This window comes from Myiozetetes cayanensis, unplaced genomic scaffold, assembly GCF_022539395.1.
Source record: "Myiozetetes cayanensis isolate MyiCay16 unplaced genomic scaffold, myiCay2020 scf23, whole genome shotgun sequence".
Lineage (NCBI taxonomy): Eukaryota > Metazoa > Chordata > Aves > Passeriformes > Tyrannidae > Myiozetetes > Myiozetetes cayanensis.
Genome location: NW_026087445.1, coordinates 8,250,945 through 8,274,620, shown reverse-complemented (window position 1 = coordinate 8,274,620; position 23,676 = coordinate 8,250,945). Strand labels below are relative to the sequence as shown.

The 23,676-nt window shown below is 52.3% G+C and overlaps 1 protein-coding gene across 2 annotated transcripts in view; it reads left to right on the top strand.

Moving 5' to 3' along the window:
- Window positions 1-23,676, top strand: part of GPSM1 (G protein signaling modulator 1) — a 64,504-nt gene that overhangs the window by 17,700 nt on the left and 23,128 nt on the right. The window contains exons 2-10 of one of the 2 annotated variants that reach the window (XM_050320014.1): window positions 1,394-1,615; window positions 2,102-2,237; window positions 2,520-2,662; window positions 3,792-3,915; window positions 4,698-4,813; window positions 5,081-5,236; window positions 6,894-7,002; window positions 9,741-9,867; window positions 22,877-22,947. In XM_050320014.1, the coding sequence (XP_050175971.1) occupies window positions 1,394-1,615; window positions 2,102-2,237; window positions 2,520-2,662; window positions 3,792-3,915; window positions 4,698-4,813; window positions 5,081-5,236; window positions 6,894-7,002; window positions 9,741-9,867; window positions 22,877-22,947 (1,204 nt within the window). The remainder of the gene's footprint in view (window positions 1-1,393; window positions 1,616-2,101; window positions 2,238-2,519; window positions 2,663-3,791; window positions 3,916-4,697; window positions 4,814-5,080; window positions 5,237-6,893; window positions 7,003-9,740; window positions 9,868-22,876; window positions 22,948-23,676) is intronic. The other variant, XM_050320015.1, reaches the window with a different exon arrangement.

The window sequence follows — 23,676 nt, the reverse complement described above, 5'->3', positions numbered from 1 at the left end:
GCTTTGTTTCCTGGCAGCTGAAAAAGCACCATTCTGCCTGTTTGGAGGGAAAATGCGTTGGGATTGGTATTTCCTCCGTGCATCTCCCTGTGCCCCTTGCGGGAAGGGGAGGCAAGCGCTGGCTGTGGGTTTGGGCAGGAGATGTGGGAGCACAGACCTGGGGCAGGAGGAATTCTGCCCTGCAGATGGGGTACATGGGGCAGGTTGGGCTTGGCCTCCACACCTCAACCTTGGTGTACAAGTTGCAGGGCTGGGCCTTGGCTCCTGGGTGGCTTTGGGGGAAGCATCTCCAAGAAAGTGCCCCAGGAGGTGCCAGCTGGGCAAGTTGTTCTCTTGGTCTGGGTACCAAGAACTTCCTCCAAGTGCTCTTTGTCTGAGAACAGAGCAGGAACCACTCTGGGCCTTTATTATCCTTCATCAGGCTGTGGCTGTTCAGCCCCTGGACAAGAGAACTGGTTTTTTTTGTCAGCAGATGTCCACCTTTGACCTGGCGGTGTTGACTTTTAAAAATACACTGAGCAGAAATGAAAAAACCCAGAAGAGCAAAGAGAAGTGTCTGAATAGAGGAGCAGGAACAGGCTGTGTCCATCCTCCTCAGGAAGGGGCCGATTTTGCAGCAGGCAGGACATTTCCAGTGTAAGCTTGGGAGTCCCTTTGGAGAGCTTTGGATATGCTGGTCTAACAGGGACAGCTGTAATTCAGAGAGGGCTTGGTGGAGCTCTCAAAGGAGCGTGTTTCCTTTCTCTTGAAGCAGTATCACTGCTCACAAAGTGCTCCCCCTGGCAGCATGGTGTGTGCCATTGCCAAAGGTGTCAGCAGTACATGGGAGGAAAGCTGGCCTGAGGGCTAATGTGTGGAAAAAGTGACAGCAGGAGAGTTAATGAAAAGCAGACACCGAGTGCTGGGAGCTGCTCAGCCAAGAAATTCTGCACAGTCCAGGGTTTTCTCTGCTATCCATTAAAAATGTGTTACAATTTGGCTCTGTTACCCCAGGGAAGGAGGTGCAGGAAGGTGGGGAGTACCTGGGTACGTGGCACCCTCTGGAAGGAAAACAGATGTCGTGTTACTCTTGTGATGATTCCCTGTCTTGGAGCCAAGAGCCTTGAGTTTCTTGTCCAGATTTCTACTTGGAACCTTGGGCTGCCTTTACAGGCCACTCTTGCAGGTGTGGTCTGTAAATCATAGAATCACAGGATGGTTTGGTGGAAAAGGACCTTAAAGACTCTCTCATTCCCAAGGGCACCTTCCCTAGAAGGTGCAATCTGGATGCTCCTGTGTCTGGTGCCCAGGAGAAAATGGGTGTCCAACGAAGCAAACTTTGTCACCATCACAGGGCAGTGTGGGAGCACTGCAGTTAAACTCCTCTGGGAATGATGTCCCTGTTTTTTTGCAGAATGGAGGCATCCTGCCTGGAACTGGCCCTGGAAGGAGAGCGCTTGTGCAAGGCTGGGGACTTCAAAGCTGGGGCAGCCTTCTTCGAAGCAGCAGTGCAGGTGGGGACTGAGGACCTGAAGACTCTCAGTGCCATCTACAGCCAGCTGGGCAATGCCTATTTCTACCTAAAGGAGTATTCCAAGGCCCTGGAGTACCATAAACACGACCTGACCCTGGCCAGGTGAGTGAGTGACCCCTGCCTTCATCCTCATCAGGCACAACCTTGAGCCAGGGCAACTTCTGTGGGGTCTGAACCCAACAGCCTGAGGGGATCTGCCCAAAATACACACCCAAAAGCAGCCCTGAGGGTGATTGTCCTGTGGAGAACTTGGGGGCAACAAGAATGGGTCAGCTCCCTTCAGAGCAGGGAGGTGGAGGAAGGGATATGGATGTGAGGAGAGGGCTTGGAGCAAGAGCAGGGCAGTGCCAAGTTCTCCTGTGCCCAGGTGAGCACACCTGAAATCGTTAGAGGCAGCAAAACAGGGAACAAGGATCTGTCTTTCAGAGCTGTGGGACCTGTGTGAAGTCTCCAGCTGTGGGGTGGTGGTGTGCTGGGATCTCCTGGAATGTGGTGCAGGTACCACACAGCACTTGCTGCAGCTGGAATTCTGCTTCCAGCAGTTGGTGAATAAAAACCTGTGAGCTCTTGAACACCCTCACCTTGTAGGACCATCGGGGACCGCATTGGAGAGGCCAAGGCGAGTGGCAACCTTGGGAACACCCTGAAAATCCTTGGGCAGTTTGATGAAGCTGTGGTTTGCTGCCAGAGGCACTTGGACATTTCTCAGGAGCAGGGAGACAAGGTAATTGGTTCGTGGCATCCAAGAGGAAATGTTTCCTGGCTTTATAAACAATCTGCCTGCGAGTCAGTAAATGTGATCTGGTGGAGGTGGAGGGGAAAGCTCTCCCCTTCTGGCTGCCAGCACTGCTCTTGTGGTGCTGGCAGTAACAGCTGCCAGGAGGGTGAAGATGAGGAGAGGGAAATGTGGGCTCCTGGCTTTGACCATCCCTGCCCAGCAGTGGAAAGGCCCGTGCTGGGATGTAAAGTGTAATATCTTGCTGTTTCCTGTCCTTCCTCCTTTCAGGTGGGTGAAGCCAGAGCACTCTATAATATAGGAAATGTTTACCATGCCAAGGGAAAGCACTTATCGTGGAACATGGCCCAGGACCCAGGCTCCCTCCCTCAGGAAGTCAAGGAGACGCTGCAGAAAGCTTCAGAATATTATGAGTAAGTATCCAAGCTTGGCCAGCCCTTTCTCCTGCAGAGAACGGGGCCCCTGAGTGAGAATTTGCATGTTGAAATGAATTAGGAATATTCCCCTGAGATGCCAAGTAATGATGGCAAATTAATCTCAGGGAAGGTGAGGAAAGGACTACGAGCCTTCTACAAAATTTGAGCTAAAATTCCTCCTGGCATTGCCTTGGTAAAACTCACTGTGGTTGGAATTATGATCATGCACTGAAGTTCAGCAGTGTGTGTTGGGAAGCTGAACTGTTGGCTCCTGTAGCCCCTGCTGCTCTCTGCTGGCCTCCTGGAGGATGGATCCCTGTGTGCCTCCATCTCTGTCACCCAAGGGAAGAGTCACTTTGAAGTCCTGTTTGTCCTTCTCTTTATCTTGTTTGCAACATCCTTCCTTTTCCTAAATAGTTTCAGAGATCCCTGTGATGTCCCATGCAGGAAGGTTGTCACCAGGCTTTTGGGTTTGTGTTTTTCTCCTTGTTCTGCTTTTATGACGCAGGTTTTTTTAAGCAGGCTTTTTAAATGAAGAGAGAGACAAGAGCTTATATCCATCTCCTCATATCTGAGGATGTGATAGTGCCTATAAATAGCTCACCACTCTTTTTTCCAAGGAGTGGTGCATGTAGCACAGCCAGTGGGTAAATCTGTGAGTGCTCTGTGTGCTGTGTGTGTAAAAGGGGAAAAACAAGGGAAAGAAATGCTGGGAAGAGCCCAGAGAGGAGCTCTGCTGTGGGACTGTGGATCCTGCCCCTCTCTCCAGGTGTTTACCTGTCCTGCTCCAGGTGATCTCCTTCCTCCTGTGCCCCTGGTTCTGCCCTGTGCAGTGAAGAGACCATTTCTTATTTAATGTGGGATCTCTGTTTGAGCACTGGGGTGGTTCCTGCACCAGGAATTCTGAGCAGAGGGAGCAGCAGGGACTTGCAGCCCTGTCTTGGCACAAGCTCCCAGAGCTGCCCTGGCACGGGTCACCAGCCTCTCCTGCCCCCAGCACAGGTGGTTGGGAGGGAAATACCTTCTCCAGGTTGGCTCTCCTTCCTTTCTGTGCAGGTTTCCTGGCTGTGTCCCCTGCAGGGCACTGGCTGTGTCTCACTGGCCCTTCTGCTCTGGTGTCTTGCAGGAGGAACCTGTCCCTGGTGAAGGAGCTGGGGGACAGAGCTGCTCAGGGCCGAGCTTACGGCAACCTGGGCAACACCCAGTACTTACTTGGCAACTTCAGTGAAGCCATAGCCTTCCACAAGGAGGTAGGAGACCTTTGCCTGCCTTGCTGGCCTCAGGGGGGCTGTGGGAGCAGCTTTTCCTACTCACCACACCCCACCAAGCACAGGGAGATGTTTCCCCCAGCAGCTTTTTTTCTCCCTCCTGTGTGAACCCTGTTGTAGTAACTCACACTGAGCAAATCTTGCTCCAGTCCCCATCAGCACCTAATGAGCAGCTTGAGGGAAGGGTGCTGTTGGCTTGGAAACCAAAGGAGGTATCCAAGGGCAAATTGCAGCTGGGTCTAGCAAGGTTTTTTTTTTTTCTGCTCTTAATTTGTCTCAGTCTAGATTTTAATAAATGCAAGCCATGGATTTAATTAAGCTGCTGAAAGAGCTGTTGATCAAGAATAAATGCTGCTTGTAGAACATAACAACTTTCTGTAGAGCTTTACAGGAGGGTGAGGTGACACAGCCCCTGCCCCAATTCAGATGCAATTTAACTTCTGTTTCACTGAGTATCAGTTTCCTTGCAGTGGAACGTGCTCAGCCCCCTGGAAATTCAGCCCTGTCACAGCTCTGTCTGGGTTTTAAGTCCTGTGGGGACAGCATGGGGATGGAACTTTTCCAAAGGCCTTTCCTGATGCCGAATTGCAAAAGAGGGAGAGATTTCCTGCTGCATCCAGCCCTGACAGGCAGGGGCAGCAGGGCCTGGCTGGGTGGGAGCTTTGCAAAGCCCATTGCTTTGGGATGTTGATGTCCCAGAGGGGCTGGTGTGGGACAGAGAGCTGTCAGTGCCCCCTGTGCCCACTGCCCCATGTCTGCTGCAGCGCCTGGCCATTGCCAAGGAGTTTGGGGACAAGGCAGCTGAGCGCAGAGCCTACAGCAACCTGGGCAACGCTCACATCTTCCTCGGCAGGTTCGACATCGCTGCCGAGTACTACAAGTAAGTGCCGGGGAAATCTCGACCTGTTCCTCTTGCCCTGGGAGTCTTGGCCTGTTGCAGTGAATTCCTAAGCTCAGGGGGGAGTTGTGACAAGGGATCTGGAGGCCAGTGGCACGTGTGGTGCTCAGCAGTGGGGGGTGATGTGATACATCCACCTCACAGGCATCAGCACAGCGTGTGCCAAAGGGGGAACCTCCCTGCCAAAGAGGGGACTTCCCTGTCACCTTGCAGTGACCAGGTCTCTTCATTGCCACCTGTTCCCTGCAGGAAAACGCTCCAGCTCTCCAGGCAGCTCAAAGACCAAGCAGTAGAAGCCCAGGCTTGCTACAGCCTCGGAAACACGTGCACGCTGCTTCAGGACTACGAAAGAGCCATCGAGTACCACCTAAAGCACCTGGTGATAGCACAGGAGCTGGGGGACAGGTAAAGGAGTGCCTCAGGGAAGGGGGTCTGTGCTGGGTGCAGAGCACTGACCCTTCCCTGGCTTACTGTTTGCTGTTGCTGGGGTTAAACAGTGATGTGTGTTCGTGACAGTCATTAGAAATCTCTCAAAACCCAAGCCATGGTCCAGTCATCTGTCAGAAACATGACATGATTGACACCTTTATCATGTCATTCAAACTTGGAGGTTGTGCCCTTGATGCTGTGTCTGTGTGGGCTGAGATCTGTAAGAAGAGGTACTTCAAGAAAATGCATCGTGTTCAGGGCTTTGCCACGTGGCTACTGCTGTTACCCCAGAATGGCCTCTCTAAAGCTCCCTCAGGTCCACAAGCATTGTGTCTTCCTTAGAAACTGTGTGCTTAGGGCATAAATGTGTGCCACTTTCTCCTGTTGCTCTGGGTTAATGCTGGAAACTTCTGTGTAGAAACAAATGCTGTTCCACAGAGGATGTGGAGATGATGTATTTTGTTTCTCAGCCTCGTCCCTCCTTATTTGGAGGCTTGGCCTCTTACTTTTTAAAAAGAAAAAAAAATACATATTTTTTTATGAGGAGTTGGTTCCTTTTTGCTGGATACTCTGTGATCCTGAGCCTTCTTGCAGCTGAAGTGACTTTTCAGCGTTATGCTGAATTCTCTTGGAAGCTGGGTGTCCTCCACTAGATGGAGCAGGGACATCAGGATGGGAGAGCTGTGCCACCACCCGGGCAGTATCTGCTCAGAGAAAGTACAATCCCACCCAAGGGTGATTCATGCTGTGTGGGGGTGCAGGCCTGTGGGCTCCTGCGTTCCTGGGAACACACCCTGTGAGCAGAAGGTATTGAACAGGGTGACAAGAAAAACGTTGAGATGCTGATCAACCCGCCCAAACCTCTGAAAAGGGAGTTGCAGTCATGCTGAACCTCCCCCCGCGCCCCCAGGTGCTTTTTTTATCCCTTCTCCCCCCACATCTGCTCGCTTGCAGAGCTCAGCAGGCTCTGGGGAGCAGGAGGCTCTGCCTGCTCCTGCAAACAGCTGCTGGACCTCCAGGGACACCGGGGTGCCAGGCTGGGGCTCAGGGCTGCTCAGGGCAGGTTCCACACCCACCTGCTTTCCTTGGCTTCTGGAAACAATGAGCAGTGCCCTGGAGACCTTGTGGACACCGGTCAGTGTTCACTCGGCTTTGGGGCAGTCTCAGCTGTGCCCCCTGGGCAGTGCTGGCACTCAGCCTGCAACATTCCCTCCTTGCCATCTTCTCACCAGTTCAGCTCTGGGCTCGTGTTGAACCAAATGTTGTGTTCCCTCTCGTGCATCTCTGTTGAGGAGCCCTTGTGTGAGGTGGAAGCTGGACAGGAGCTCCGGCTTCTCCTCTTGGGCAGGTGCTCACCAGTGAAGCCAAACTGTCCTTGGGTCCTTGCTACACTGCTTAGTTCTGTGTCACTGTGGGCACAGACCTGCTCCTGAGGCTGCTGTTCGTCCCCAGCTCTTGCTGACCTCAGTGAGAGGAGTTTAAGATGTACAACACACTTCATTTTCCTTCGTAGAACCGTTGTGCAGATGAAAGCGTAGCGAGGAGCGTGGCTGGCAGCGCTCTCAGGGAGGCCCTGAAGGGGCTGCTGGGCTTTGCCCAGAGTTTCTGTGGCTGACAGTTTGCTGTTCTGCAGGGTGGGAGAAGGAAGAGCCTGCTGGAGTCTGGGAAATGCCTACGTCTCGCTGGGGAGCCACGAACAAGCTTTGCACTTTGCAAGGAAACATCTTGAAATCTCCCAAGAGGTAAGAGAGGCTGGTTCAGATCAGAGGGAACCAGTCCCCCTGCGGTGAGAGGAAGGTTATTTTACACCACTAAGTTCTATTAATGTAGTTCTTCTCCTACTGTGACTGCTCTGGAAAGCCCTTCTCCATGTGCTGTTTCAGTGGTGTCCTTAGGAACTGCAGAGCTTGGCAGGAAAACATTCTTTTGCTGGGAGGCTCCCAGTCTTCCTCTTAATTACAACAAATGTATTTATTAGCTGAGCTTTGCTCTTAACCAGTATTTTTGGCTGAGAAAGGACCTGGGCACCAGTTGTCTGCTCTGCTGGGCAAGGTGTTGTGCACCCAGGTGAAGGAGCTCTGACACCTCTTGGTGCATTTGCTGGCCAGTTAAAACACGTGGAGAACACGAGGGCAGCTCCTGAGTGCTCTGTGCTCTGCACTGCAGCACAGTGTGTGCCTGGGGAGCTGTTTCCCCTCAGTGGACCTGGCAGGTGGGAACTCCAGCAGTGTCCTAATGCAATCCACGCTGTCACCTGGCACACACAGCCTGCAGCCACCCTGTGCCACTGCCTGCTCACCCAGCTCGCTGCAACTTCCCCACTGCAAGAACACACCGTGGTTTAGGGTGGCTCAGAAGTGCAGAAAGCAAGAATTCCCATTGTTTGCTCCTTCCAGGGTGCTGAGGAAATTGGCCATGGCCTCTTTTAGTCTTCCCCAGATGAAGAAATTGCCCTCTCACAGCACTAATTGAAATCCCCATATGAGAGTGAGCTGGGTGTTCTCCTGCCTGTCTGTTAGGTTGGTGAAATCTCAGAGTAGGGCTGACACAGCAGCCTAATTACAGATTTAATTATACTTATCAGACACCCAGAAGAAATACTGTTCTTTTGGCCCTGTACATTTTAGGACAAATTAACTTTTCCAGCTCTGTTCTGCTTGGACTGTGGCAGTGTGGGCTGAGTCCTGGAGGCAGAACTGGCTCATCAGAGTGAAATGCAGATGAGGAGCAATGGGAGGACAAGCAGTGCTGGTCCTGGGGCTGTTGGGGGTGGAGGGGAAACCCACCAGAGTGGGTTCTCACTCCAGGGTGCTGGCTGTGACCACAGGCCATGTCAGGAGTCAGGAGTGGGTTCCTCATGGCAGGTGGCTGATAAAGTCCCCTCCACCATTAATTACAGAGCAGAGACTGTCCCTTTGAGGAGAACCTGCATTGGCTTTTAGCAGTGATTCTGTTAAAGCTGATGTTCTGGTTGGGAATGAGTGAGCTGCTTGTGCAGTTTGCCCAGGAGAAACCTTGTGAAATTAAACCTTTCCACACCAATGTTTGTAACTCACTTCCCCATCACTTTTTCCCTTTCCCCCCAACAAAAATCTAATGGTGACATTTGAATCCAGATGAAATCTGCTCGGGGAAGCTGCTGCAGGATGGTCAGGGGTTACTGACAAAATTCTCCTGAAACAGCTGGAATAAAGGACATGTGCCTAAAAACCTTGGAAGCTGCCCCAGCTCTCGGACACTGCTCTGGGATACCTTTGCCATGCCCAAGTGTGGCAGGAGGCTCCTGGGAAGCTGAGGGCAGAAAATAGGGCTCTGCTGTGGTGTGTTGTGTGGCAGGTCCTGCCCAGGATCATTGTCCTGCCAGTCTGTTCCTGGGTTGTTAATAGGGCTTTGGAGATGATCTGGAATGAGTGGAAGTCAGGGAAGCATTTAATAGAGCATCAAGGACTCTAAGACCTAACCAGGACATAGTAATTTCTCTGGAGATGATGTCAACAGCAAATCTCCTGTAATTGGCAGGGGGATTTATGGCTGATGATAAGCCCTTTGATCTGCCTCCCTTTACTGGCGCTTGGGGCTTTGTCATAAATAATGTGGGGATTTATGATTTTGTTCCAGGACGGCTCCCGCTGCCGTCTATCGCACGGGGCCACAAAAGAGCTGTTGCCAGGCATTTACCAGGGAATTGGGCCTCTCCAGGGGAACAGCCAAGGTCTTCCTCTGTCGCAGAGGCTGCTCCTGCTCTGAAGATGAGAGGCTGTTTCTGGGTGACCTCTCTGTGTTCCCTGGTGATGTGCAGCACCAGCATTTTGTTGTTCTGTTGAACTCTGAGGAGGGCCCAGTGTCACATCCCTGTTTTAAGCAGCAGGAGCCATTGGACAGAGCTCTTCCCAAACATGTACCATCAGCTTCCTTGGGCTCAGGCCAGAGAGAGGTGGAAATTTGGAAAAATGTGGACTTCCAAAAGACTTTTGGAGCCTTGTGTGTGGGTGGATCACTAGGAACAACTCAAAGTTGTATGGACCTGAGCCAGGAGAGAAGGGCTTTGGGAGCATCCGAGCCCTGGTGTGACACTGGCTGATGGCACTGTGGTGTCTGGTGCTCAGTAACCATGGAAATACTTGAGGAGGGGGGCTGAGATTTCCAGGGCTCTCTGCCAAGCCATGTGTGGCTGCAGGACGGACCAGACAAGCACATTTAACCGTGGCTCAGTTCTGTGGGCGAGCTGAGCCCTCTCTGATCTCCACAGGACCGTGTTTTGGGGTGCAGCACAGCACACACGGATCCCATCCCAAATTACCACCGAGGAATAGTTTCAGAGAGTTCCTTTGGGGCTGTGTGGTCTCTCAGGGTGTCTCCAAGCTCTCCTCTGGCTGGTTCTGCATCTGCTTTGAGATGGGACTGGCAAACCCCTTGCTGGGGGCTGTTTGCTTGGAGCACGTGCCTTTATCCAGCTGCCCTGTTGGTGTTCCCGCTGCAGATCGGGGACCGGAGCGGGGAGCTGACGGCACAGCTGAACATGGCCCAGCTCAGGTCAGCCCTTGGCCTGGGCCCTGGGGATGAGGACATGGGTGCAGCTAATCACTCTTCTGGCTATGAAGCACAAGGTGAGTTTTCTGGGCTTTTTTTTGGTGGCACTGGAAGGTCTCTGGGAAGATGTGGTGTGGGGAGGGGGAGGCGTTTGCAAGCGGGGAGGAAATAAGAGTGGCTTCAAAAGAAAGGAGGTTGTTGATGTGTTTGCTCTGTGCTTTCCATAACCTGCAAGGGCAGGGCACGGAAGGATCGCCCCAAAAAAGGGCACAGAATGAGTTAATGGAATTAATCTGCATTGGGAATAAAATTCCCTATGCCATGCAGCAAATTGGCTTTTGTGTCTTTTAAAGCTCTGCAGGGCCCTTTTAACTGATTTAACTGATACCACAGGCTTTCTGAAGTGACTGGCGGGGATTTTTGGCTGCTCTTGTTCTGATTAGCACCCAAAAAACAAGCCTAGGGTAGGGGCTGAAGGCAGGCTGGGAGCATCAGTCCGCTGGGTGACATCTCACCCTTGGAACACCTGCAGTGATGCTGAGCCTGGAGACAAGGAGTGGCAAGACGTGGTCACAGCAGACAGAACGGCTTTGCTCAGGGCACTGGACTCTGGGTCATTCTGCCTCTGTTGCTGTGTGCCCCCAGCTCCAGGGAATGTCCTGGAAGTGGCCACTGCAGGCCCTGGTGGGTGCCTGGCACGGGCAGTGCCAGCTGGCCGCTCTGTGCCGCGGGCAGACTCGTTAATTCACACAGCCCCAGCCGCGTCCCGGGAGGTGCTGGCTGATTAAATATGACCTTGTTAGCACAGACACGCTTTCCCAGGCGGAGCGTTCCCTTTCCTGGTGGTGGAACTGACGTGGAGAAGGTGATGCTTGGGCTGAGGCTCTGGGAGGGAAGGGCTGGCTGTGCGTGTTTGCTCTCGGTATCGATCTCAAAGGTGTCACCGGCCACGTCAGTGCCGAAGCTTTTCCTGGGAAATCAAACATGGTGAGGGAGCCAGCGTGTCCTGCCATGCCCCACTGGAGCTGAGCTGTTGCCTCAAAGAGGCTAGGGGTCACAACAGCTGCCCCAGCCTCCTCTTGCACGTCAGCTCATCCTTGTAACTCCTGGAAAACGCATTAGCTGGAGCCTTCCCCTCATTCCCAACATCTCCTTAGGGGCTTCCCTTTTGGCAAGTTCCTTTGTTGTGAAAGGGGAACGGGAAATGAACCTTGATGTTGGTCAGGGGGAAGTGTGGTGGAAATGAGCTGGTGGGGTGCCAGGTCCCTTGGGCTGGGAGTGGAGGGGTGCAGGAGGAGGGCAGTGCCAAGGACCGCGTGGGCAGGAGAGCTGAGGGTGCTGAGCCGTGCTTGGGTGGGGGTGTGAGCATGTGGTGTGGAGGAGCTGTGGTGGAAAGGGTCAAGCCAGGTTCATCTGGGAGAACCTCTGCAGCTCTGACCATATTGCACAGCCTTTTCTTAGCTGGAAAAGACAGAGCAAGGGGTTCTCTGCTCTCATAACACGTTCCCTGTTGTCTCTGGGCTTGGGTGTCACCTGCTGTGGGCTGGCCTGGTGTCCCAGGGTGAGGACAGTGCACTGTGGGGGTCAGGGAGGGTCTTGGGCTGAGCAGAGCCCTTCGTGGGGAGAGCTGAGCCTGGTGTGTGTCAGCATCCCCCGTGTGGGTGGTGACACAGCCCCACCACCCCCATCTCGCAGCGGGGGGCTCGGAGTGTGTGGCACCGAAGGCTTGGGATTTATCCTGGTCAGTCACTGGGCTTAACCCCGAGGGTGAGCCTCTGAACCTGTGGCTCCAGTGATCCAGATGTGCTGTGTTAACATCTGGAGCCAGCAGTGATGTTCCCCCTCATCAGGCTGAGGCAGAGCCGTGCAGGTCTGGGTGAGATCTCTGGAGGATGGGAAAGGGGCTGAGCAGCTGCAGGCAGAGTTCTGGAGGTTGCAGTGACCTCGTTAATCTGTGGTGCTGTTGCTCACATTCCCAAGGCTGAGGCTGTTTGTCAACAGAAGGACAGAGTGTTCTTGGGAGGAGAAACAGTAAATGACTGGGGCTTGCAGGGGAGAGAGAGGGAGGGATGTGGCAGAGCAGGGCTGTCCCTCGCTGGGTCCTGGGAACGTGCAGGGGAGGTAAAAACCAGCTGCCCCTGTGTTTGTGAGCTGGGGTTGTGCAGCACCAGTCCTGCCATGGGAAAGGGGGTTGGGAATCACATCTGGCTTAAACACTGGGTGCTTTTACAGACACATCTCAGGTGGGAAAAGTGCTGTCCCTGTCACGTGGAGATTTGGAGAGGGGATGGGTGTGCAGCACAGCCTGTGCAGAGGAGCCTGGCTCTCTTAGCTTTTATCTTGGCTTCAGCTTCTCTTACTCCGAAATCCTGTGGAGGATGAGAGGCCACCAATGGGTCTCTGAGCCCTTAAGAGAGGGGAGAGGCATTTAATGCCTGCCAGAAATTTTGATACTCTCCTGTGCACCTATTAAATGATTAGGAAAGCATAATTATTTATCTTATTAATAGCAGCAATTTACAGCAAGAGGAACATCTGGTTCTGTAATAGGAAGCAGGTGAGGGAGTTGAGATTCAAGTTGACTTCTGAACCAGCCGTGCCTTTTGATGTCGACAAATCTCATGGTCAGGAGAGCTTTCCATTTTTTTTTTTTTCCCCCTTCAAGTTCTTTTCCCTGCTTAAGGTTATAAAAGAGCTGCATATTCCTAAGGATGCTAAAACCATGTGTTATAAAACACATTCATTTCATCAAGCAGGTAGAATAAAGGCTGAGAAACCCTGAGCAGGACCATCACTGGGATGTCCTTCCCAGGCTACATCTGCTGCTGGGTCTTGGGCATTGCCCTTCACGGGGGGCCTGGGGGTGGAAGGAGTGTCTGATGTTTTCTGCTGCTGTTTTGGCTCCTCTTGCTGAACACTTTGTGATTTTAATTAATATTCTGAGCGTATTTGGACGTCAGAGGACAAAGCTGGAGGCCAGGGGAGTGGGGCAGCGCTGCAGAAGTCTTGTGAAAGCAACGACCTTGTTGAGAAACGCAAACACAGAGAGCTTAGAGCAACAAACTGAAGGAAGCTGGAGAGTAGCTAAACCATGAAGTAAATAAACAGAGGCTGGGTTTGTTTCTGCAAACAACCAAAAACGTGTCCCTGAAAAAATGGTCTTGTCCTCTTTCACACACTTGGAGTTGAGACCTGAGCTGGCTTTGCCTTTGGGAGAGAAGTGAGGGGCCTCGCTGTGGCCCTGGGGGTCAATTTGTAGGGGTGAAGGCAACCAGGACAAGAAGCAGTGCTGGGAGATGTCCTGGGGTGCAAACCCCCAGCCCTGTTCCCAGGATAGCCCTGATGTCCCCCTCCTGTGCCCAGGGGATCAGGAGCACTGAGCTGAGCCCTTCCTTGTCCCAGCCTGGAGGCAGCACCTGCAGGGCTGGCCCTGGGTGGGTAAATCTCTGGTTCATGTTGCAGCATTGTCCTCTTCACTTCCCCAGTGCCAGCTCTGCCCTTTGGGTGCTGGCACCAGCCAGGACATCCTGCCAGCCAGGAAGGAAGCACAGGGACAGGGGTCACTCACCCCCAGGGCTGCAGGCACCGGCAGAAGGAAGGGAGCAGCCCAGGCCAGCCCTGGTGCCCCTCCAAAGTGAAAACTCACTCTGGGCTGCTTTTCTTTTGCTTTCAGCAGCACGTCAGCCTCAGCCATCATCTCTGCTGGCAGCAACAGTGTCAGGAGACACCAAGCAACACCTCTCCTGGCAGCTGGGTGTAGGTGGGGAGGGATGCAGGTGTTCCAGGAGGCGTTGGCATGTGGATGCTTTGAGAGCGCTGTGAGCTGGCTCCTGGCACGGTCTCTGTGCTGTTTGCAGTACACAAATACCTCTGCCCTGCTGTGCCCAGCAGCTCTGAGGGCAGGGAAGGACTTGGCCTGACTTCCCCCACCCCTCTGCTCATCTTCTGCACGAGGCTGCTCCGTGGGTTTGATGCTCAGGGGGCTCCGTGCTGAGTGCTCTCCCCCCTGCATGAGGCAGATGTGCTTCAGGTTGTGTTCTGCAGCTGAGCCCAGGTGGGCATGAAATCCCATCCTCCCTCTGCAGGGCTTTGATTGTGGGGCTTTGCGTCCTCGATGCAGTTCTGAGTTTGCCTCTTCACAGGAATCTTTGAACCCTTGGATCAATCCGACAGGGGTAGAAGGAACCTGCTTTCATGTTTTCCAGCCTGCTTGTTTTTGTTGGTTTGCTTGCTTTAAATACCTTTGAAGTGCCTAAGAGGTGTTTAGGGATGAAACAGGCGGGATTGACCATGCCTGTGCTGACGCAGGCAGGGAGGGGGTGGTGCTGTACCCCCTGCCTGGGGCTGGGATGCTGCCCAGGATGTTCCTTTCTCCGTGGTTTGCTCAACCCTCCTGCGGAAAACTGACTGTCAGCCGAGAGATGTGGCTGGCTGAGACCAGCATCTTGCTGACAGTGGGACAGCCCTGCTCCCTCAGGCTGTGATTTCACTGTCTAGGAAGCATTTGGCTTCCTCTGGGCAGACGAGTGCAGGGTCACATCCCTAACGGCTCCAGCATGGAACCTGCCCCGTCCCTACCAGTCACACTGAGTAAGTGTAGCAGTTCAAATTGCTTAATATTAAATATCCTCAGCTCCATTCGATGTTTTTTATTTCTTTTTCTCCCCCCAGCAGCTGATGGGCTGCAGCTCAGCCTTTTTTCATTGTGAAAATGAAAGCCCCAGGCTGTGCTGGTTAATTGGAGCTGCTTGCGCAGGGGTTTGATGGATGAGGGTGTTGACAACCTGAAGGCAAGGTGGTCTGGTTGCTTTGTGGTGCTCTGATAGCTGGAGCAAACGTTCCCATGTGCCTGCAGGAAGGTGTCCAAAAGACCTGTGTCTGTGGTGGGAATGCTGCTTCCATGGAGTGAAAATGTAGGGCTTCTGAAGGATGCCTCTTCATTATCTTCATAATGAGTTTTTTTTCTAAATCTGAGTAACCTCTGCTGTTACAGCTGTTAAATCATTCCAACAGTGCTAATGGGGGGGAAGAACCTCTGAGTCATTTGGATTTAAACTGAGTAATTTAGCACTCACTTCAGACTGCCCCAGTATTGGCTTTAGGAAGTTCTGAAATATCCTTTCCGAAGTGTTAAGAAATGTTTAATGTTCTTCCCTGCATCCGTGTAAAATACAGCAGAGGAAATGCTCCAGGACCTGAGGAGAAAACATTGTGCCAGTGCAAATCAGGTGCTTGTTTGATCTTGATGCCAGGGGAGAGCAGCAAGTGCTGGAAGGGAGGATGAGGAAGAGGCCAGTTCTTGAAGCCTGTGGCAGAGAAGGTGCAACGTGGCTTTTGGCAAAGCCATCTGTTAAATCACAGGATCTCTTGTTGTGGGGAGAGAGAACTTTTTGGAAATTTTTGGTTCTGGGAAGCCTGAAGTTCCCTTTGGCTGCTGTTCCAGACTCCAGCAGCCATCCCAGCTCTGGTGTGTGCTGTCTGCTTCCCAAAGGCACTTTCCACAGACAGTTTCCTTTGGTAGCTGGTGTGTAATGGAAATGCTAATGGTTATGATGCTCTTTTGTCCAGCAGGACAGCCTTGCCATCAGGAACAAGATACCTCTGCTTGATGTATTTTTTTTTATGCAGCACAGAGGAAGAAAGGAGAAGAAGAAAGTCCTCTTTCTCACCCAGTTAGAATTACTTTTTCGCTCTTCAAGTCTTCGTGACTGACCATGGTCTGCAAGGCCAGACCCTCAGCGTGAGGCACAGTAATCTCTTGACTGACCTCAGGAACCATCCTCCCTCACCTGGCAGGGAAAAGCACTCAGACAACAGACCTTTGCTTCCCAAAACCCCTGGCACCTTGTAGGGACAGAGCTCGTGGACTCCCAGCCCAGCGTGGGCAGCCGTGTTCCGATAGCTGGGCAGTGCCTGGCTGGTGTGAGCTGCTGGCTGATCCCAGCAGCACCCAGGAGGAGGGATCAAGTGCATTCCCCCTCTTTTTAGAGGATTTTGCTGTGGGTGTTTGGCTGCAAAGCTGACATGTGGTTGCTGTTCCTCTGCCCTCCCTGAGTCAGTCTGGAGGACACGAAGTGTCCTTGGGCCTGTCTGGCTGCTCCAGATGTTGCCCCTGTTAATTACTGTCACCTTCTTGCTCAAACTCAGTTCCTTTTTGATCTCTGCTCCTTCAACACAAGCTAGTAATGGAAGATGGGGAGGTCAGGAGACTCTGCTGAATCCTGGAAGAGAAAATCCTGCCCTTAGAAGAGAGCCAGGTGCTCCTGCCAAGTCTATCACACAGCTCCTGAGTTAGCCCTGGGGTTACATGCCTGCTCCCAGCCTGCTCCACCCACTTCAGTTTATCTCCCAAGAGATCCTCCTGTCCCCACAACTGTTAATCCATTCAGCAGACGATTGCCTGGGGGGGGTTATGGTTAGAGGAGGCTGTGCCTGACATGGCTCGAGCTTCCCACAAGCTCCCAGGCTTGGATTTGACTGTGAGGTGTTGCACGATTGGGTGCTCTGTGTTTTCTGCAAATACACCCCAAAATGCTTCATTCTTTGACCCAAATTGCCAGTGCTTTGTTTGCAAATGAGCCTTATCCCTGTTGTGGTTAGAGAAAGTCCAGTGCCCACTGCACGTTTGGAAAACTGAAATCAAAGACGTGCCCAACATCACAGGACTTGGTGTTGTAAGGCTACAAAAAACATCACTTTGTACTCAAAGATTGCAGCTTTCCTACACTGGGTTTGCTCCCATGGGGGGAAATAAATAGGAAATAAGAAAAACATAAATATCTCCCTCGTGCCATCTTTATCTCCAAGGAGGACTCTTGCTCCAAGCCTTATCTCTTCCATGTGGATGTGAAGGCTCCAGAGTGTCTCCTTATTCCCTGTCCCCACCTGAGAAGCTCCTGTGGTAGCTGCTCACCCTGAGTGCAGTCAGCAACCGCCCCAGGGCTCCTGGGTGCTGTGTAGATGTGCAGTATTGCTGTTATTTCAGTTATTTTCAGCCAGTTGCTCAGCTGTCAGACTGGATTCTGGAGATGCAGAACCTGGGGGACACGAACACAGAGCATCTTCTGCCAAGTCAACCAGACGAGCATCTTGATTCAAAAGGAGCTTCTCTTTGTTACCACAGACCCTGTGTAGCTTGTTTAAAGGGAGCAGTTTTACCATGGAGGGAAAAAAACCTGCAAGGTTCTTGTTCTGGAGCAGGTTTTTGTAGAGGTCAGGGTCTGTCTGGAGGGTTGGGATTTGCTCCGCTCGTGCTCTGTGTGCCGGTGGGTTCAGCTCATCAGAGCAAACGTTCTGGAGCCTGATCCCCCAGCAACAGATGGATCATTCCTGTCCTTGTGGCTCCCAGCTCTGCTGTGGAGAGCTGATGGAGGAGCTTGCATGGGCCCAGAGCATTCCTGAGGAAGTCTGATGTGCTATCATATTGAAAACAACCTCCCCACAGCTTCCCTGGCCCTCAGCTATGGCTGACTTCATTTTCACGTGGACTCTCCTTTCTGTTGTAAGCTCTGACTCTTGGCCTTTGTCTAGACTGTGTAGCCAGCAAACCCCTCAGATAACTGATAGGGTTATTTACACTGTACCCTCTGGCTGTATCCTCACAGAAGGGCCCAGAGCTGTTGGGATTCCCTGCTCCTTTCCTGCCTGCAGGACAGGGGGGTAAGCAGATGGTCCTTCTCAGGACGGGCACCCAACAGCTCGGCGCCAGCGTTTTACGGCACAGTCATCGTAAATAACTGATATTATTTGCTTTCTCTATTTAGAGAAAAGTATTGTTCTATCCCAGTAACAACTGGGAAAACAAATGCCACCATTTATCAGGCGAGTGCTGACAATAATAGAGGTCAAGTGGATTTATAGTGCCAGAACCCATTATGTGTTTGAAGACTAATTAAAGGCCTTAGATGAGATGCTTGTCCTACTGGAGGCTGATTTTTTTTTTCCTTATTTCTTTGCTTGCTGCTGTGCTTGATTCCCCCTCCCCCTTTCCTCTTTAAGAGCTTTGCTGTAATAATGGAGAAGGAGCTTGACAGAACTCCCCTGATTAGATGTCAGCAGTGTATGATTTGAGATGCTCCACGAGCGCTGGGATCGCTGGACCGTATCTCCACTGTCACTCCTGAGCTTGGGAGGGTTTCCAGACCAGTATTCCACCCCAAACCAGACCTGGCTGGTCTGATTTAATTATATTGAACAATATTTAGAGTTATCTGCCAGAGTCAAGGTTTGGGTCTGTAACAAAGCAGGGGGGGCACCATCCAGAGCGGGAAGAACTCATCCCAAAGACAAGTCAGGATGTTGGTTAATACAGATACAGAGAGAGAAATGACCTTTTCATGAAAATACAGCAGGAGCTTATGCCAGATGTGTGGTCTTTGGGGTGCAAAGCCTGTGCTCTGTGGGGTAACCACCGAGCCGTGCGTGCGGCTCACTCGGGAGCACTGGTGGCAGGGAGGGGGCTGATTTGGCTGTACAGCCTTTCCCTGTTGGTCTTCCATGGGGTCCTCTGTCAGGTTTAATTGTGCTTCCTCTGGTGCAGCCACCCAGAGGGGTACAGCCTGTTCCTGGCCCGCAAATAGAACTGTCGCTCGATCCGCGGCGGGGGGGCCTCCCTTCCCCTCCAGCCGGGAGGGAGTAGGCAGCTCTCGGAGCTGCTGGGGATGGGGGAGAGCCTTGGAGTTATCAAAGCACATGTCAACTTGATGAGAGCTCCTGGCAGGGCTCCCTGAGTCGCTGCTACACATGTTCTGCTCGATCTTGTCAAGTGAAATCTCGGCAGCGCCCGTTGGGTACGGGGACTGTCCGTGGAGGAGCAAAACCCTGCCTGCACTGTCTGCCCAGCTCTGTCCGACCGCACATTCCCACGGGATGATCCCATCACCAACCTCTGATAAAACCTCCTTGTGTTTCCTGTGGCTGCATCTCACTTTGTAGTGAGGTACTGCTGGAGAATTTTCACTGGGTGAGCATCCAGGAGTTGGGCTCTGATCCTTGTGGGCCTCCTCCAACTCAGGTTATTGATATTATGATTTCTCCTCTAATTGCACCCTGAAAACCGAGGATTTGCCTGTCCTTATAGAGGAGTAGAGCCCTTCCCTCTGGAGACCTGAGTGATCCTGCCCTCCCAGGCAGTGTGAAGCTGGTGGCAGATCCCAAGGCTAGGAGAAGAAGGGGAGGAAGGTGCTGTGCCTGCTGTGGGCACCATGTCCGTGTTCTGCTTTATAGCCTCTCCATCAGCCATGCAGGCTCCTTGTAGCTCTACACAGAGGAGCTCAGAAAGCCCAAGGAGAGCAGGGAGGGTTCAGTCCCAAACCCCTGACTGTAGGTAGAGGTTCCCGTATCCAGGTCATCAGAGGTAGCACAAGGATGTGCAGAGGGGCCATCCCCATCACTGCAGGTGGATCTAGGTGGGTATCTGGCCTGGATACGTTGGATTAGTGTCCCAAAGATAGGAGAACAGATATTAATTATGAGATGGGAGGATGTGAGGGAAGCCAGGATGTCTCATGCACCCAGGCAGGCACCTGAGCATCACCCTCTGCTCTGTTGCAGGGAACTTCCCCTTCCCTGGAGTCTGTTGCTGCCTTCCAAGGAGGGAGGTGGCTCCTTCATCAGGTTTTCAAACACAAGAACGTGAAAACCGTTAAACTCACCTCAGGAACCGAATTGCAAAAGTGAGAAAGTTAAAATAAATTAAAAAAAAAAAAAAAATAAATCCCCTTGGTTCCCGGTCGTGCTGAGATCAGGGGTGGGGGAGGAAGAGATTTTGAAAAAAAATATTTAAAAAAGAAACAGCACCCCTGAGCAGTGAAAAGAACAACATCCAAGGAGCTGCAGGGAAACAGGGCATGAATGCAGCCAGTCAGGAGTGTTGCTCAGCTGATGTTCACAAGAAGGTTTCAGCTTGCCCCGTTAAGAGACCTCAGCAAACCTTTGAGACAGAGAGAGCATTTAGAAATGCCCCTGAGGTTTTCCGTTACTCTGCAGCAGGCTTGGTAAACATGCCAATAAATGCTGGAGAGACAGGAAAAAAAAAAACCTTCCAGAGGAACAGACCCGAGTTTTCAGCTGCTCAGTCCTTCGCATCCACGGCTGCTGCCGCCGCTGGTGATCGGCACCGGGGAGGAGGAGGAAGAGTTCAACCTTCTGCTGGGTAGTGAGTGGTGCTGCAGGTATTGCTGAGAAAAACAGCTTGGAGGAGGCTGAAAGTTACTCCTGGAGCCATCTGAGGGAATGTCCTGGGTGGAGACAGAAAGTTAACGGGACTCCTGTCGCGGGGCGCTTGTGAGTATGGAAACCTCTCAGAGTAAAGGGGAGAAACTGCCTGTGTTGATCCAGTTTCTGGTGGTCCTGAGGGATAGGCACCCTCTTGATTCTTCCTGCTGCTTGTTTTAATGGTAATCCTCATGGTGAGGGGGAAAGATGTTCAGCCCCGGCACTGGTTGGGTTTTCTCCTGGAAGAAACAGCCAAGTTGGGTGGCTCTGGAGTCGATTGTTACTCCAAACTTCTTCCTCTCTTGGCTTAACTGTGTGTAAACCCCACAGGGTAGAAGAGAGACACCAGCATCCCCAAACAAGTGAAAAAGACAAGTTGTTCTGCTGGGGGGGTCTCAGCTGACTCTATTAAATTAACACCGGGGAGGGCAGGTTTCCTCAGCTCGAGGATTAATGGCTGCTGGCCAGTGGTTCAGAGCTGTTGGAAAGGCACAAAAGCACCTGAGGACGGAGGTGTGTAATTAATGACTCTTTAGGTGGCTGGAAATGGTGTGTGTTTATCTAATGGGACACACTTTGCTGCTTTCTGGCTTTCCTGGAAGTGGCTGTTAAAAGCTGTGACGCACGTTCGCTTTCCAGGGGCTGGGCTGGCCTCCTGGGCATCGCTCTGAGACCCAAACCTGCCTCTGAGCAGGTGTTTGTGGGTGACTTTCATTCCAGACCCACCTTGCTGCTCCACAGGTGAGGCTGGGGGTTGTTCTGAGAGCCACGAGCAGCAACAGCAGTGTCCAGAATGTCGTGGTGTGTAACTGGGAGCCACTGGGAACGACCCATCTCTGCCTTCCCCTCCCTGAGCTCCTGCCTGAGCAACGTGGCAGCAGCCAGAAGCCCTTCACCCATTTGGCAGCTGCCTCACAGGGACCCTTCTTCATGGAAAGGGTGCTCAGGCATTGGAAGGGGCTGCCCAGGCAGGTGGGGGAGTCCCCAAACCTGGAGGAGTCCCAGGAATGACTGGACGTGGCACTCAGTGCTCTGGGCTGGGGGACAAGGCGGGGATCGGGCACAGCTTGGACTCCATCTCAGAGGGTTTTTCCAACCTAAATGTTCTGAGCTGCTGCCAGTTGAGCAACTGGCTTTGTATTGGGGAGGAGGGTGAGGTTTGATGGAAATGACACTGCTCATCATTCTGTGTGTTCCTCGCTCTCCTGTGTATTCCCATCAATACCTGCTCTGCACCTCCTCGCCAGCCCTGATGTCAGTCCCTCTGAACTCAAAGCCTGGCAATGAGTCACCTCAGAGAGAAGCTGGTGCTGATGTGCTTTTTGGAGCAGAGAGGCAGAAACACACAGAAATATTTTGCTGATTTGAGTCTTTGTGGCTGCAAGAAGAAGTCACTTCAGGAGAGTGAGGGGCAGAGACGTTACCTTGGGGTCACTTAGAGCCAAGCTGTGATGTGTGGGCACGACCCTTGGTGATGTCCCAGCTGCTCTGAGCTTGTTTCATATCCCATGAAGCTGAGCAGGGATGAACTTTGAAAAGCAGGGGTGTCCTTGGAGTTGGTGCAGTTTAGATACAGCTGTGGTGGTGTCTGGAGCCCTGCCTGAGCTGGGTGTGTGTTCCTGCAGGAATCCCTGCTACCTGAGGGCTTTTGCCATTTAATCCCCATGTTCTGCTCACAGTCAGTCTTGATTTATGAATTTTGTGCCTTCTCTCTGTTAAGTTTGTCCAGGGAGCAGCTCCAACAGGGTCTATGGGGGCTGCTCTGGCAGGCAGTGGTGCTGTTGGTGGTGGGAAGCTGGGGAATGGTCGGGTTTGGTGAGTTTGCTGTTGCAGGAACCACACAGAGCTCCGTGGTTTCCATTCTCAGGGCTCAGCGTGGGGGTGGGTTTCCACTCACTCAGGCATCCATTCCCCCTCCCCCAGGATATCCCCTGAAGCCTGGAAGTTGTCATGGGACCTTGAACGGAGAGCTTTGGCTTCTGCCCTGCGTGGTGTTGCTGGTGTGGGATGTCACGTGGGAATCAGCTCAACTGAGCCTTCGGGAAAGATCAGGGGAAGGGGAGCAGGAGAGTGGAAAGGCAGGAGCTTTCCCAGGTGTGGTGGAGGCATCCCAGGGCAATTTTGTAAGGCCAGAGCAGCTGGAAGCAGGTTGGAGGGAGTCTGTGGAGACAAAGAGGTTTGGAAATGAGGAGTCAGAGCTGAACTGTGTTTCGCCCACTCTGTTGTTGTTGGAATACTATGTTAAAGTGAATTTTGTGAAATCTGAAATAAATATGAGTGCTGCCAAATTTTGATTTCTCTGTCAGGTTCAAGGCAAGGTTTTGCTCCCCTTAAGGTTAGGCTTATGGTAGTTAGAAAACATTTGCTCCTTCACTTAATTTTCCAGCCCTTGTGTCTGTAGAGAAAAGCTCAAAGTTGAGTCCCAGGAACATTCTTTGAGTTAAAAACACAAAGATAAAGCAACAAATCCACAGATGTATTATTAAACTGTATTTTTGTTATGATTTTTCTCAATGCCTGTCCCATGACTTTTGTGGTTTTGAGCAGGGTTTGTAACTCCTGAATTCCAGAGACCCCGTCTGAGATCAGGGTTGTGTGATCTGGGTTCTGGTTCAGCGGTGAAGGCCTCACACAGCCTGAGCTTGTGCTGACTGCGCTGGGATAGTGCTTTGAAAAAAAGACCCAAAACAATAAAGAACCACCCCCCCCATTTGAATCTCAAGGCCAGCACAGCTGCAACATCCCATCCCTTTGGCTTTGCAGTGAACCAGAGCAGAGGATCTGCCGTGGTTTGAGTTTTCTCTGCGTGACATGACGTTGGTGCTGTGGGTGAGTGACACCCCCCTGATGTGAGGGTGCGTTGTTTTGCAGGAGCCAGGCCAAAGAGACTCCAAAGGAACAGCATGGACAGCTTAGACTTCCTCAAGTTCCCTTCTGAAAAGGTAAGCGAAGATGTGTGGCCTCAAAGATTAAGTGTCAGTGGGAATCTGTACACAGATTCCCGCTGGTTTGTTGACTGGCTTCATTTGCAGCGAAATATGCAATTAGCAGATATCACTGGAGTCAATGGGATTAACCAAAGAGGGTTTCTAGAGAGCTTGGAGGAGAGGAACAGCTGGTCTATCTAAAAAGGCACTTGACACTCAAAGCTGAAAAGCCACTTCTGTGCTTCTTTGAAAAAAACAGCCCTTTCTTGGAAGGATAATCGTGAGCGGTTCAGCCCCTGCAGGGGCTGGTGGCAGATCCTGGTGCCTTGTCACCCCGCTGGAGTGACAGAGAGGGCAGATGCAGGAGCTGGAGCGTTGCAGGAGGGTTCTGTTCCAGGGGCTCCAAGGATTGCCTCTGCTCCGCTTCGCTGCTGGGAACGTCAGATCCGAGCAGATCAGCGTTTTCTCCGTGTCCCCAGGGCAAGAGCTGTTCCTGCAGCCAGCTGGGAGGCACTGAGCCTTTCCAGCTCCAGGGATCGTTTAAGTCTCTCAGAAAATCCTGCTCAGGATGCTCTGTCTGCCCAGCAGCAGGCACTGGTGCTGCTGTGGGGCTCAGTCGTGCCTGTTCCCAGAGGAGGTGGCCAGGCACGCTCTGCCTTTTTGGAATGTCTTTGGCACAAATAATTTACATTCATCCAGTGCTTTCCAGGCACAGCTCTCCTGAGCATCCCAGGGAGAATTTCC